The sequence below is a fragment of the Nansenia antarctica genome (genome assembly GCF_963989245.1).
Source record: "Nansenia antarctica genome assembly, chromosome: 20".
In the NCBI taxonomy this organism is placed as follows: domain Eukaryota; kingdom Metazoa; phylum Chordata; class Actinopteri; order Argentiniformes; family Microstomatidae; genus Nansenia; species Nansenia antarctica.
The window spans coordinates 17,716,088-17,732,793 of NC_137693.1; the positions used below are offsets into that span (position 1 = coordinate 17,716,088).

At 41.3% G+C, this 16,706-nt stretch overlaps 2 protein-coding genes across 2 annotated transcripts; one reads left to right on the plus strand and one right to left on the minus strand.

Moving 5' to 3' along the window:
- Positions 1-504: 504 nt before the first annotated feature.
- On the minus strand, positions 505-10,877 carry LOC308174397 (suppressor of tumorigenicity 14 protein-like; the record flags this gene model as incomplete). Its single annotated transcript, XM_080549476.1, has 17 exons — positions 505-666; positions 766-902; positions 1,333-1,604; positions 2,301-2,484; positions 2,777-2,899; positions 3,267-3,383; positions 3,679-3,786; positions 4,188-4,321; positions 4,618-4,727; positions 5,074-5,171; positions 5,270-5,412; positions 5,933-6,167; positions 6,725-6,912; positions 7,094-7,164; positions 7,770-7,900; positions 8,362-8,521; positions 10,833-10,877. 17 exons carry the CDS (start codon positions 10,875-10,877, stop codon positions 505-507), a joined length of 2,418 nt encoding a protein of 805 aa, XP_080405602.1.
- Positions 10,878-13,825: 2,948 nt separating this feature from the next.
- Positions 13,826-14,211, plus strand: defbl2 (defensin, beta-like 2; the record flags this gene model as incomplete). The annotated part of the gene is made up of 2 exons (XM_080550113.1): positions 13,826-13,923; positions 14,190-14,211. The coding sequence occupies 2 exons, from the start codon at positions 13,826-13,828 to the stop codon at positions 14,209-14,211; spliced, it is 120 nt and encodes a 39-aa protein (XP_080406239.1).
- Positions 14,212-16,706: the final 2,495 nt, after the last annotated feature.

The window sequence follows — 16,706 nt, forward strand, 5'->3', positions numbered from 1 at the left end:
TCTGAGAAATGTAAATATGTGCCAACGTGGACATTGTACAAATTATATGACTCTTTAACTAATGATACAGGGTTGGTTTGAGCTCTTTAAGGAAGTAAACATGGCAGACATCTGACACCAAGTGTGCTCTACTTTTATCAAGCAGTAAAATGGAATACTGGGAGAGTCTTCTTTTGGTTTTACAATTACCTCAGGAACCCAGCTCACCTGTTTTAATTGAATATGCCTACATATCCACATATTAAAAGTCACTAAACGTATGCTTACGTAAAGCAGTATAGTGCAAGTGAAAAACAAAGCAGCCTCAAATGAACAAAAAACACAAAAAGGAGCTTCATGATTAAACATCATATTCAGATGTTGCATGTTCACTTCGGTTTCCAAACACCTGAGGGCTTTAATGTTGTTCAAGCATCTTCCCCGTGACGCCTCCACCTCCAGCTCTGTCCCGTCTGTCCCTCTGTCCCCACTCTGCTACAGCCCAGCCTGCTACAGCCCAGTCTGCTACAGCCCCGTCCTCTCCTTTATCCAGCCGCGGTACTTGGTGACCCGGGTGTAGATGCCAGGTTTGTTCCTGCGGCCACAGCCGTCCCCCCAGCTCACCACTCCAGCCAGGAAGTTGCGTCCGCTGGTACCTGTGGAGGTCAGCGGACCTCCAGAGTCTCCCTGGCAGACACAGATAGAGGAGACAGCGTGACAATACAGCACAGACATTCAAAAGTTGATAACCGTACAAGAAATTGACGCTAAGTGGCTATAGGTTACCTGACAGGCATCCACTCCTCCTTTCAGTACACCCGCACATAACATGCGGGAAGTGATCTGTCCTTCCATAAGGTTGTTGCACACTGTGTTGTTAATGATGCGAACCTCTGCCTTCTGCAAGATGGACGCTGCGGTACCTGGGCACATTAAACACGCAGGATCAACAGCAGTCAGACGGGAACACTGGAGGTGTGTTACTAAGTAAGTAAGTGTGTTACTAAGTAAGTAAGTGTGTTACTAAGTAAGTAAGTGTGTTACTAAGTAAGTAAGTGTGTTAGTAAGTAAGTAAGTGTGTTAGTAAGTAAGTAAGTGTGTTAGTTACACAAAACTACACATTATTAGTGTAGTTTTATATCATTTTGTGATCCTAAACTTGTTGTTTGTTATATTGAGTGGGCTCTTCAATACTTCAACTTTTGTAATATGCCAAAAAAACGGAAAAAACACACAAAAGAAAAAGAAAAAGACGCTTTTTTCTCATTTGCACGACTTGACAATTGCTGACATGCGGCCCTTTTCACCAGACCGCGTCATAAATGCTAAAGCCAAACGTCGAATTCAACTCACCTCCCTCTCTGGTGGCCCCCCAGCCAGTGATCCACACGACCTTGCCAGCGGAGAAGTCGTGTGTGGCGGTGGGCAGGCAGATGGGCCAGATGTTCTGGTTGAGGGCGACAGGGCTGTCCAACTCCATGAGCGCGATGTCGTTGTCGTAGGTGACGGCGTCGTAGTCAGGATGAGGAACGATCTGTCTGAGGTTCCTCTTCACCGTCCACTTGTTTGTCTGAGTCTGAACATGAAGCCCAAGGTAGGCCTCCCATTGGTCAGCTCGAGAGTACCTGTTTGAACACACTCAGAGGTCAGAGGTCAGGATCCTTCATTGTCCCCCAGACCACAAAGGTTCATCACAGCTGCACACAACTCAGGGTTCCCACACCTTCTGAAACATCAGATTCCAGCACCTTTCAACGACTTTCAAGACTCAATTCCCTCAAATTCAAGGACCCAACACGGCATAGTTTGAGACAGATGTAGATGAGAATTGATATAATAGGAACTATCCGCTCACAGACAACAATTAAAAAGAGTGTCTTGAATGTGTGAAAACTAGATGGTCTCTTGCCTTCTCTGCCACAGCACAGCAAAACAATATATTCTGTATATTGTAAAAGTTAAGCAATACAGAGACTTATCTACTATAATTACATTTTTAAAAAAAATATATAGTTTTTTTAGAGAGAGAGAGAGAGAGAGAGAGAGGGGGGGGGAATTCAAGCACTTTCAATGACCCATGTCTATTTTCAAAAACATTTAAGGCCTTGATTTTTTTCCCTCAAATTCACAAACTTTAAAAGATTTCAAGGACCCGTGGGAACCCTGACAAAACAGTAGAGACTACATGGATACAGAGACTACATCGATAGTACTTTGAGTGATTGGTGAGTAGAACTATCAGAGAACCTGGCTGAAAGGTGCAACGGTGTGTCAAATGTGTAGCAAGGGGTGAAAGAGCGACATCGTGTCGTCGAACATACTTGACTTTGCTGTCGTCCTGGACGCAGTGGGCAGCCGTGACCAGCCAGCGGTTGTTGATGACGGAGGCTCCGCACACGTGGCCCGACCCCCGGATGTGCAGGCTGACCTGCCAGGGCCACTCGCCCTCGCTAGAGGACTGGCCGCCCACGATACGAGAGCTTCTGTAGGGGCGTGTTCCACACTCTGCACACACACACGCACACGCACACGCGCACGCGCACACGCAGACGCACACGCAGACGCAGACGCAGACACAGACAGAGACAGAGACACAGACACAGACGCAGACGCAGACGCAGACGCAGACACACAGACGCAGACGCAGACACAGAGACAGAGACACAGACACAGACACAGACACAGACACAGACACACACACAGAGGGACACCCATTATTATCTGCATATTACTGATTCAGTACAGGGCTAGATGATAGGTCATAGAGAGGTTAAAGGTCATAGAGAGGTCAGCTTACGACAGTCGGCCTCGTCTGACCCGTCCTCACAGTCCTCCTCCCCGTCACACTCTGGGTTCAGCCTGGTGATGCACCGGCCGCTCTTACACTTGTAGGTAAACTCTGAACACTGCAGGACGAGAGCTGGATATAGGAGAGGTCAGGGGTCAGAGGTCAGGGGTCAGTCACACAAGCAGAGATTTCAATAGTACATGAATACTGTGAATATTCTGATGGAAAATAATACACACACAATAATACACACACAATAATACACACACAATAATACACACACAATGCGTGGTGGTAAACCTTGTTAAATACAAAGTACCATAGTGTTCTCCCCAGATGTACTGGATGTGTTGTAACGTCAACATTTCCTTATTGTATTCTACTTTAACTCATCTAAGAAAACAAGTTTAAAAAACAGTATTCAGGCGTCCTTGGGTCTGAGAAAGGCGCTATATAAATCTAAGATATTATTATTGTTATTATTATTAAACATACTTACATTTCTTGCACTCTGACTCATCTGAGCCGTCAGTACAGTCCACACGTCCGTTACACTTCAGTTTCTCTGAGACACAACCACCGTTCCGGCAGGCAAATTCTCCTGGTTTACAACCTCCTACAGAGAGAGGCCGACATTAGAAAACACTCAGTGTGGGGTGCTTAGGTGGCGTAGCGGGTTAAGCGTTGACCATGTAACCGCAGGGTCCCCGGTTCGATTCCGGCCGGGGACATATCCTGCATGTCACCCATCCTTCCTGTCTAAATCTTCACTGTATCTCTCAATAAAAATGAAAAATATGAGTGGGACTGCCCCACTCAGAAAAAAATAACTAAAAGAAAACACTCAGTGGTATCATGATAATCTAATCTGAAGTGTCAGCCCATCACCCCACTGATGGATTCAGACTTACCACAGTGTTCTTCATCTGTGGAGTCCCCACAGTCATCCACACCGTCACACTGCCAGAGTTTGGGTTTACACAGACCGTTTTTACATCTGAGCTGAGACGCTTCACACTCTGCACAGAGACAAAACATCAGCTAAGATGACATATGCATCCAGAACATTCTGAAGTGTGATCATAAGGAGGTATTCTCTTGCATTGGCATATTTGCCTATTGGATTACAAACTGACTGTATAAATCAGAAGCACACTCAGACTGAATCACTCAAGAGGAATAGACTTAGAACATAGAACATTCTAGTAGGCCTGTACTCACTACAGTTGTTCTCATCGCTGCTGTCTCCACAATCATTCCACCCGTCACATTTCAGATTATTGGGTATACAGACGATGTTGTCACACTGGAACTTCCCTGGACAAGCTTTTGAAAAATAAAAAAGTAAACGGGTTATCGAGCCTATCCTGTAGATATTAGTTTTTGGTACTTTTGATTTACGAGAACATTCTAGTCTTACGATCGGTTGGCACAAAGGCTTCAAATTCCGCAGAGAAACCTTGATCCACATAAGACATGTCAGACTTGAATTTCACCACCATCTTGTTGGCTTTGCTGGTGACCACAGAGCTGTAGGACCTGTCTCCACATATCCTGCAACACAGAAGGGCAAAAGGTCACAGGACTGTCCGAAGGGGACATTTGCAAACCGAGAATGATTTCAAATTGCACAAAACATCACATAACATTAGAATGGTACAGTATTGCATTTGCATGCAAATATATGCACATTGCAGTACAATCACTGACGATTAGGTGCTATCTCATACAATAGTATCAATCAATCACCAATAGCTTCAGAAGTTTAATCAGTTAATCTAATTAACTATCAAGTAAGTATTGTTGCAGTTTTAGGACTACGACAGTAAGAGCATCATATGAAGACTCACTTTTTGTTGTTGACCTCTACATAGTCCTTAGGACACATATCCTTCTTCTGGCCAGGCTCAGACATGGACAAACTGTTGAACTGTACCTTGACAAACTTCCCTTTTGGGACCTGAAAGAGAACAGGGTTGGAGCTTAATACAAAAATATCCTGAAATTGGGCGCTTAGCGGGTTAAGCGTTGACCATGTAACCGCAGAGTCCCCGGTTCGATTCTGGCCAGGGACATATCCTGCATGTCATCCCTTCTTTCTCTCTCACCCATCCTTCCTGTCTAAATATCTACTATATCTGTCAATAAAATAAAAAATATGAGTGGGACTGCCCCACCCAGAAAAAATAACTTAAACATTTTTTAATATATATATATCCTGAAAACACTTCTCAAAAGAAAGGCCAGGGACATACTGCATGTGGAGGATGGAGGGTAGAAATGTGAATGAAACTCAATATGTTTACCTCAATGTTCCAGACACACGTGGTGAGAGGAGGGTAATGGGAGGGAAAGCTTGGAGATGTGAAGGTTCCTTTAAGTCCGGATAATTTACCACCACAATCTACACAATACAATAATCAGATGTTGGTTATCACAGCTACTGGGGGACATGGCAGGTGATGCACTACCACACCTACGGTCTACAGTAGTCTGTCATACCTGTGCTCCTGAGAGGGATCTGAGAGTATGTGGCCCTGAACCCAGGGAAGTTATTCTTCTCGTTGGTGACCAGCGTTAACAACATCACGTTCCCAGAGGAGATGAAGGAAAGTGGCTCATTTGGGATGTAATATCCACATTTCCTAAACAGGGAGAGAAAGAGTAAGTAAGTAAGTAAAGCTTTGTTTATATAGCGCCTTTCGTACATGAAATGCAACTCAAAGCACTTTACAATAGAACAGGTCCTACAGCTCTGTGGTCACCAGCAAAGCCTTTGCAAAGATGGTGGTGGAATTCAAGTCTGACATGTCTTATGTGGATCAAGGTTTCTCTGCGGAATTTGAAGCCTTTGTGCCAAACCGATCGTAAGACTAGAATGTTCTTGGAAATCAAAAGTACCAAAAAGAAATATCTACACAGGATAGGCTTGATAACCCGTTTACTTTTTAAATTATTTTTCAAAAGCTTGTCCAGGGAAGTTCCAGTGTGACAGGTTTTCACTGATCCAAACAACTGCACTTGGATTGAACTCATATGATGAAGTGTCTATGAGGACGTTTTCCTTAGAAACATTTGGATTATGCTTGTTGCTATATTCACTGAACTGCTATGTTCTGATGCATTATAAGTACTGAGAAAATGTCCAAGGGGAGTCTCACTTACTCTGCCATGACACGCTTCTCAATGGGTACCAGAGAGTCATACACTTTAACGAAGTCATTCTCACAGTCGTCCTCCAGGTTGAAGGCGACAAAATCCAGTTTGACCCTGTAGCCTGGGTCAGCCCGTAGTCTCCACTCCGAGTACGTGCTTGGCGGGTACGGAGAATCAGGGAAGCCAGGTGACTGGATGGTGCCCGTCGTACCGTTGCGGGTGTGATTGGAATGTGAATAGCGAGCTGACAGATGGACATACAGATTACAGACATACAGACAAACAGACATTACAGACAAACAGATACAAAAAAAGCTTAGCCAAATACCGTATGGACCTAAGACCTCCAAAGATAAAGCATAAATAAATGATGGTTCTCACCTTTGAATGTTGTCATACGTGCATCTAGAGCTGAAATTGAGACGCAGACAGTAAGAGAAAGTAGCAGAGAAAAGCATGAATCTGGTTTGATCAGCCATGTACAGTATGTCCTACATATAGCTAGAATGCACTTAGGGTTGCGATATTTCTGTACGTTTGGGAAACTTTCTGGTAATTTCCAAAGTTTCCCTGCGGGTTTCAATATGGAAACTTTCATCTACAGCAGGAGTTACAGACTTAAACGTGTGGCACTTAAACTTAAGCATCATTGTCTTTGACCCGAGAAATAGAAACTGTAAACAAAATGTAATAGAGTGTGGAAGGAACTATTCCAAAGGCAGTGGCGGGTATAGTAGGTAGGTTCAGTACAGTACCAAGTCACATTCCAACTCCCAGAATAGAGTCCGCCTCATACTGTACCTCCAGACATCACATTGTTGATGTGAAGCGTTGGAGAGCTCGACCTGAAGCCCATCCGCCCCTGGTGACCCGCCACCGGCTCCATAGAGCCAATAGCTTCATCCACTGTCGACTCCAGACGTATCGGCACATCAAACTCAGACATGTAATAGGCCACCACACTGTCCTCACCTCCCCCGCTGCCTTCACTGCAATGGACAGACACCACGTACATACATTCAGACTAGAGTACAACTAGAGACTTCAAGTTGTGTGTCATCATTTCTTGATAAACATCAACAACCATCTCTACAAATGTCAAAGTGAAGAAGAAGAAGAAGAAGAAGAAGATGATGAAGAAGAAGAAGTTGGTATGAAGGGGAATACTACCTGAAGGCTTGCACTGTGGATCCCTCAAAATACTTCGACAGTGCTGTCGTTTTAGAGTAGAGCATTTTCAACTGAAAGACAATGTGACAACACTGAATACTGTGGCCTCCAGAACCAGAGCTGAATGTAAATTCTTTACAGCAGAGTCTGAAACTGTCTCAGCTGATCCCTCTTTCCAGTTTCAAGCTCTTGCTGAGAGACATACAGTGCGAGTCTATGATTTGTTCTTGCAATTGAGTTGACCCTCCCTTTTGCCCATTGCTGACCCCTCCCTGTCCCTAGCTCTTTAGCTGTCTAGTTTTAGGTTTTGCAGTTTTAGTTTAGTTTTAGATTATCTTAGACTGTTTTAGACTAGTTTTAGTTTTAGACTGTGTAGTTTTAGTTTACTTTTAGACTATGTAGGCCAGGTTTTGTATTGTATTGTGGTGGATGTTGTTGTTGTTGTATGCCTGTGAACAGGTCACACTTGAAAATGAGCCCTTGGGGCTCAATGTGTTTTTACCTGTATAAATAAAGGTTAAATACATTATTTTTTTTAAAAGGAGGGTATCGTAAACAGTATAGTTACAGTAAACAAAACAGTAGACATAAACTGTAATAATCCTTTATCTAAGGAATTGTCAACTTGTGGCTATAGTGTACTAGATTCATAAAGGTGAAGAGCACTCTCTCTTACCTGCTGGGTCACTTGCTTGGCCAGATCTTTGAACTCTTTGCTCTGGGGATTCTCATAAGCTTGTGTAAATCTTTGGTCGGCGATACTCATTGAGCCGATGTACATTTTCCTGACTCTCATATCTCTACGCACTGCAACATGAGGAGAAAGAGGAGTGAGCACTAGACTGAGTATAATATGTATGTATGTACAGTATGTATGTATGTATGTATGTACAGTATGTATGTATGTATGTATGTATGTGCGTATGTACAGTATGTATGTATGTATGTATGTGTATGTATGTATGTACAGTATGTATGTATGTATGTATGTGCGTATGTACAGTATGTATGTATGTATGTATGTGTGTATGTATGTATGTACAGTATGTATGTATGTATGTATGTATGTACAGTATGTATGTATGTATGTATGTATGTATGTGTGTATGTATGTATGTATGTATGTATGTGTATGTATGTATGTATGTACAGTATGTATGTATGTATGTACAGTATGTATGTATGTATGTATGTATGTATGTACAGCATGTATGTGAGTATGTATGTACAGTATGTATGTATGTACAGTATGTATGTGCTGTACTCACAGTGAAAGTGCCAGACTAGCAGTCCTGTAGTGAGAGCGATGGCGGCTGCCAGGACCACCAGGCCGACCCCCAGGCCCAGCTTCTTACCGACTTTCCTCTTCTCCATCTCCTTAGAGTCTGACGCTGGCAGGAACTGCTCGGCTGTGTCCCAGTCGCTGTCCTGAACCCCACAACACATGGATTATTATTATATTACTATACAATATAAATACTAATTATATTATTATATGTATTATTATACGAGAACATATTGTTACCTCATGGTTAGATCTGGCAACTCTGACTATCACAGAAGAAAGACTGATTTAAAGGTAGACTTTTAGACTAGAGATACTGTGCATTCATCAAATAGCAAGGTGGTTAAAATGGGGCGGCTGTGGCGCAGGAGGTAGAGCTGCCGTCTAATGATCGCAAGGTTGGCAGATCGGCGGTTCGAGCCCCGGCTGGCCACATGTCGAAGTGTCCTTGGGCAAGACACTGAACCCCAAATTGCTCCCAGTGAGCGGGCCGGCGCCTTGCATGGCAGCTTGCCTTAGGGTGTGTTCAACCGCTCAAAAGAAAATGGGTCGCGGCAAGTATTTGTAATACATATTAGGTTGAACCAGTTTAATTAGGTTGAACCATATCAGCTCTGACAGCGCTCACGGTATCAAACTGCAGGCAGTCATAAATATAAGACTGAACCAACTGGACTTCAACCAGTGCAAGTTGGATCCTGTCTCCTTCAACAGTCAATGTTCAGAAAGTCCACACCCATCCTGAATGAACCCATCAGTTTACAGGCTCGTTCTGAGAGAACCAACCCTCTGTGAGGGTTCAACCCAACTTGAACATGACATTCCTGTGCTGAGGGAGGAGACAGATTCCATTGTAAAGGGAGGAGCAGGAGCAAGTTTCTCTTTTCTAATGTTTGTGTATGACTCAGCGCTATCATAACACTGAGTAACGCTGTTACGTAACAGAGAGGGAACAGTTGTAGGTTCATGTGCGAAGAGATGGTGTCATTTGCAGTTGTGGATTTGTGTTTAGTGGATTATTCTAAATGAAATCTACTCTGTTACATTTTGGTGTGGAAAGATAAGGATAGCATTCGGAACGGTTCCGTTTGCTAACATTTCAACGTATTTTCTGTCTCTAAATGTGAGCCTGCAGCAAAAGAAAAATCATGGGAAGGGATGGCAAATGATAACAGAAATGGCATACACATCTGACATCCCAGACACACTGGACAGGTGTGTCTGGGACCAGAACAGTTCAGTTGTGTAGTAGAGGGTTAACCTCAGAAACAGGTTAGATTCAATGTTACATTCATTGCAGTGTTGTAAAAGAAATACTTGAAAATGTTTTGATTTAATTTGACCTCATCAGTCACAGCACAGTAGTATACAGTGCATCAGAGTATCAGTGAGAAGCTTTTGAATTAATGATTTGATATTATGTTAACATCCTCTGATAGTACTTTTAGGGTGTAAACAAAATTATACATTTCTAAGCTTCCAATGTTTCCTGACTCTCCCAAAAATGTCCATCAACTCCAAACTATTTTATTTGGTGTCAAGCGTTAATTTGACAGAAAATGATCAGAAAATGTTTTTCATAAAACAAATGTTATGAAAAAAGATTAAGTTAGTCTAAGTATTAGAGTATTATATCGTCTAAGTATTACACATTACATTTGGCATGCACAACTTGTCATGGCACTGCTTGTGTCATCAACTTAAAAGTGATTTTAAAGATTTGGGGCACATGAAAATCTTGGACACCATTTTGGGCACCTTTCACCAACACTGATTTTATCTGATAAACTATTAAAGATGCAATTTGGTACTGGTATATACATTTGTTTTACTGAAATGAATGACATACAGCCATTGATTCTTGAACAATATAACTTATAAATGTCTCACTGGCCAGTTATCGTACCCTATCAGACGCTAAAATATAGGCTTGCTTTACTCTGTTGTTTGTAAACAATGTATTTGGAAACACTATAGCCTATAGCTTCAAAACATGATTAAAAACATAATTTTATCTCATAGATTGGGATCAGTTTTTGCATCCATAGTTGGAGAGAGGTTTTTCCAGACACATCCCTCAGTTAATTACTGCTTTATTATTATTATTATTTATTGTTTACATTCCAGATGGCCCTTTACAGTGTGTACATGGTCAACAAAAACAACAACAAAAACATCTGTTGTTTTAAATTATTATTATTAAAGAAAAAATATTAGCCTGATCTTTTTAATTTGTTCAGTATTGGGGTCTGGCCAGACCCCTGTTGGTAAACAATGTAGGCGAAATATGTTGGTGGTTTGAGTATTTTGCATTTAAGCATATAAATACATACATCGTTTGAGATTCATTGAAAATAAGAGCAACATCAAACGAGAATCATAAGGTCTTGTGTCATAGTGATCGTGTCGGCTCTATGCATAAAGCCTCGTAAAGCAACGCGATCAGAAACATACCTGCGACTTTGGGCTGAACTTCATTCCAGAGTCCAACACATCCATGGTGGTACAGAGTTGACAATCGGCCCCAAACTAACTTGTGTAAAGTGTCCTACTGTCCTCTGTCCTCTGTCCTCTGTCCTCTTTACTGTCGCTTCATTGGTTTCGATCAACCTGTGTCAGTGTTTCTGGTGGCCCATTGTCCCCGGCGGGACGGTGACGGCAGGACAGGTGTCTCGCAGGTAACCTCCTGTGATCAAAGTACTCCCTTGGAATGGGATATGATGAATTTACACACAAAACACGAATTCTGTACTCTATCAAATGTGCTGTCAAAAAGCTCATTAATTGCGATGCTCACTTCGCCTAACTAATCTTTTCTAGGCAGATTCAGGTGACGACGTTTACTTCCTGTACAGGTGAGACTGAAGGAGGAGGGGGGGGGGGGGGGGGGGGGTGCCAGGAGAAGGAGGAAACACAAGGACTTGGAGGACACATGTAGTATCGACTCCCAATACTGAACACATTAAAAAGATCAGGCTAATATTTTTTCTTTAATAATAATAATTTAAAACAACAGATGTTTTTGTTGTTGTTTTTGTTTACCATGTACACACTGTAAAGGGCCATCTGGAATGTAAACAATAATAAAGCAGTAATAACTGAGGGAAAAAAACCTCTCTCCAGCTATGGATGCAAAAACTGATCCCAATCTATGAGATAAAATTATGTTTTTATCATGAGCCTTACAATAATATTTGCTTCAATAATGTTGGGTCGTATGACAGTGTTGATGGTTATGATTCTGGGGCCACATTTTGAATATCTACTTGTAGGAACCACAGCTTGGCTTCAGACAGCTACATGCTGCTGTCAGGGTCCTCTTCATCCTTTTACCTTTTGAATATTCAACAATATATGTTACGGTACATGTGGGAAAACTAGGGTTAGGGTTAGGTGCTAGGGTGACTTGGTACATGCTGGCATGTCTAACCCTAACCCTAACCCTAACCCTAACCCTAACTCTAACCCTAGCATCCTAGCACCAAACCCTAACCCTAGTTTTCCCACATACATAACATATAATACGTAACATATATATAATGATATGATGTCCATATGGTTTTGGAATTACCTTTGGAAGACAAATGAATTAAACATCACTTTAAATGTATATGAGTTGTAGATCTATTAGTAATGATAAAATAGCAAAAATGGTGATGTCTGAGTTTATGCTGTAATCAAATGGCAGATAAACAAATGGCATGTACAGTATACCTGACAGATGGAGATCAATGCATAGGAGTAGTAGTAGAAGAGGTGATGTACATGTACTTACATAAACCTGTATGACTGGACAGCTGCAGCATAGTCCAGCAAACCCTCACCCTCGGGCTTATGCCTTTGTCACTCACTGTCAAAACTGTGATGGAGGGCCAATCATAAGAAAAACACAGACAAAAACACTGAGTATCGTCTGTTTTGCCCAGCAGCACTAGAGGGCGTAGCAGACATGTACATGTGAGCCTAGGCGACGTGGATACTATTGTTGTCCAGTGAACAATAGCCCCTGCGTCAGAGCAGTGTGTTTTGTACAGTTTGATTGCAGTCTGACAGCATCAGCAGTATCACATAAACTACCGCCATATTTAGACGTGGGCAGAGCAGTGGACTGAAAGAGCAGCACTGACTCACACTGGAAAAGCCAGACAGCTGGATATGCTGTTTATTTATTAAATAGAGTGAACTTCACCTTGTGATCAGGCTGTCACACTGTGTGATCAGGCTTGGAGGGTTTGGAGAGTGTATGGTTTATGGTGAGAGTTTATGGTAAGGGTTTTTCTCATTCTTCTTCTGACTCACTTTGCTGGACTATGCTGCAGCTGTCCAGTCATACAGGTTTATGTAAGTACATGTGCATCACACAAGGAAGTAAACAGATAACTAGCTCCCACATTTTTCTTCACAACATGTTGATTTTGACCAATATTTCTTTGTTCATTTTAGAGCGCAGGATTCATTTTACATCCATTCTGGGTTCTGTAAAAATTCTACTATAGAACAGATTACAACAATAACATGTTGCTTAGAGCTTCAGATCATAAACAACTCCCTCTAAACGGGCTCCCATATGAACCAGAACAGCCCATCACTTCCAAGAATCTGCAGCTGCTATGTCACCTAAGGAAAGGGTTCCCACTCTTGCCCCAGGAGACACCTCTCATTGAATAAAGCTCTGCGGTTGTGATTGTGACAGAGCCCAGACTCCTCCCCCTGGGGTGAAACGGTGTATAAATGCTGCATCAGCCCTGGCAGCAGCTTCTGTCTGAGAACTTAGTGGCGCCAAAACATGAAGGGATTGGGCTTGTTGGTCCTGGTACTCCTCCTGATGCTCTCAGGCGCCGAGGGTAAGCAGGGGAAACTTTGGCTTTGTTGTGATGGTGCAGGTCTGCATGACATGATGTGTGAACGTGATTATACTGTAAACATTAGTTGTTTTCTGTTTGTTTTTCTTTGTTTTATTATTATCTTACAATGTAAGCAACAATGTACAAATGTTTAATATGAGGTTGAATAAACATTTTGTTAAAAACAATAATACTGTAAACATGATTATACTGGAGGCATACTGGTCAGCTTGTTAGTGGGCATTTGGAGAAATGGAACACATTATTGCAAATGGCTTATATAAAGCTCTGGAATTGTTATTTTACCATTACATAGATTGTTGCAATTTTTCATAATGGTCAATTATTATCTAACGTTTTGATAATATGACAGGTTACATTGTCAAATGATTATCACCTTAATATATAGGTATGTCATGTATTTTGCCCAATATCTTTAGTATTTTAATCTGAAGGGAGAATTTGATGCAAACGCTTTCTAGTCAGCAGCCATATCTAAATTAAGAATATAGAAAAAGTGTGATGAAACATGTATTTCTCTGTTACTTATTACTTATTACTTATGACTGGTTGTACTGTTGTCTACCAGCGGATGACTCAGAGATGCAGTATTGGACGTGTGGTTATAGAGGACTCTGCAGACGGTTCTGTTATGCCCAGGAGTACATCGTTGGACACCATGGCTGTCCCCGCAGATACAGGTACATGGAGATTCATGTAGAACTGTGGTGAAATAGTATGCCACTAAGAGAGAGCCCCTTAGTAGATATAGTAGATGTTATATGTAGATATAATAGATGTTTTATTTGCAGTATATTATGGATGTTGGACTTTTGTTATTATAATACTTTCTTATCCTTTAAATTTTTTATTTATTTTTTTAAATCTAAGAACTGTCTTTGAAATCTAAGAACTGTCAGGAAGACTTTTGCATACGCCCTCATTGTGTTTTGTTCATCATTTGCAGGTGCTGTGCTGTGCGGTTTTAGCAGCTAATGATACCTCCAGGACAGGCTGAGGACTGACAGAGGGTACACTCCTCATAGACAGAGATTAACAGAGGACATGATATGATGGAACTAATCATGAAGATTCCTTTGGACATACTGTGATTAAATTGCATACTTTTTGAAAAATGTTATGGTAAATATTTACACTACTTTGTCATGGAATCTGAATGTGTATATCTGTATGTAGTTATGTAAAAGACTGCTTTGATTACAGCAAATTGATCATACAATCAATAGGTAAATAAAATGCAGTTCTTTTGAAAAGCAATGTCAAAACAGAATTTCTCTCAAACACTGTTGGATAATAATAGCTTCCAGTAAACAGATTTCCATATCTATTATCAATGCATTGTCAAACAGTTTATCTGCATTTTGGAAATTAAATGTTGACAATAAATGCTTCATAATTAGTCATTGGTTACTTATTTTTTTGTACACATTACACATTGTACACATCTTAATCTGGTTTTAGATTAATATCTGTTGATTAAATTGGATGATGATTAGTAAGTGCATTTCAGGTGCTTCAATGTCCATCATTTGACCGATGGTTCCAACCAGACTGGTGCATGATCTCCACCTCTCTGTGGTTGAACCAGGGTAACACCAGGCCTAGTGAAGTGTGCTCTATTGTTCTTACCTTGCCTTCCATTCCTCCACTTGGGTTTACTTTCTGCAATAACATCACGCAGAGCGCTCAGCTAAGTACGGCAGCTTTGCCCAGCATTGTATAGCCAGAGGACAATGACAGTCAAGTGACTGACCCAGTCACCCACCCGTGGTGGAATGATGCTTTTGTGAATGAAGTGTTATAGCTCATGTCTATGTCATCTCACCAGTCTCTCTATGTTTGGATGACTTTGTTTGGCACATTCAAACTACGCCATAAGACACTGATTACAAAGCCATGCTTTTTGTCATCTACAGTGAGAGGTCCTGAGTGGTCCATTCCACTTTGTTGGAATGCTTGTTTACTCTTCTAATGCAGGCATAGGCCTCAGCAGTATATACTACAGGATTCACTCAGTAGTCACAATCAAAACAAGGCGACTGCCCTCAGCGTAGTACAAATGGTGATTCCACATTCGCAAACATTTCGCTTAATTACCAAATATATTATCCTCACCAAATCCCACAACATATATGCTGATGCATAAACAATGGAGAAAAACAACAACAACAACAAAACAAACAACAACAACAACAAAACAAACAAACAAACAAACAAACTTCATGACATTCCCTGACTAGTAATGCTTTAACTGAAAACAACTTGGACATGGACTACGGGTCAACATCTGAAGATATTGTGCCTGGCCTGGTGCAGCAGAGGTTAAAGGCATGGATGTTATCTGTAAACATGTGCCGCTGCATTGTACCTCTGCTATTCAGTCAGAGCAGCGTGACACCACCACAATGGAGTAAACCCCCACAAATCTGTTTACATGAGGCTTTCTATTTTCACAATTATATCACGGCACCCACCCAGGGCTCACCCCGGCTGGGTCAGAACAGCACATTTAGGGGGAAAGAACAGGATAGATGTCTGATATTAGTTACCCAGTCATTTTATATTGATAAATCACAGTATAGCTTTCTGTGAGAACAGACTTTTCCTGAACAAACACTCCATGTGAAAGAGAGATGAGTGGCCAAGTTGAATGTTGGTAAACATACTCATATAGTAGTCATGTAATAGTATTTCCAGTGACAGGACAATACAATAAAACACGTTTTCTCCCTTTATTTGATCTCTTTATTAGAAACCAAGTGATGTTTTTCCTTACAAATGGGGTCAGAAAGGAGCATCTCATGTCATGTTGTGAGGAGAGAAGTGAAAAGGTATGCTTGACCAAACCTTTACATGGTCCAGGTATGTTCATAGCCTTATCGCCATGGAGATGTCCTCTTGTCTCTAATATGCAGGTAACTTGAATATGCTAAGTTATGACTTGTTGTTTGTCACTGATTATTTGGTTTGCCAAGCACAACAGTGTAGGCTTCTGTCCTTTACACTATTGCACGATTAAAGTATAGTTTTAACCAATAAACATAAAGCAGATGAGCAGCTACATGTGTGCATGAACATAAAGCATAAAACCAACTTCTGGTCATCAAGTGGGACAACAGTATCTAAATCAACAGCATCTAAACCAACAGCATCTAAACCAACAGCATCTAAACCAACAGCATCTAAATCAACAGCAACCTAAACCAACTGCCTGGAAGCTGTTGACACCGATGTTATTGGATTCATCCAGGGCAAGGCATATCAGGGCAAGCATCAACATACAGTACAGGCCAAAAGTTTGGACACACCTTCTCATTCAATGCGTTTCCTTTATTTTCATGACTATTTGGTACATTGTAGATTCTCACTGAAGGCATCAAAACTATGAATGAACACATAGGAATTATGTATTTAACAATAAAATGTGAAATAACTCTAAATATGTCTTATATTTTAGATTCCT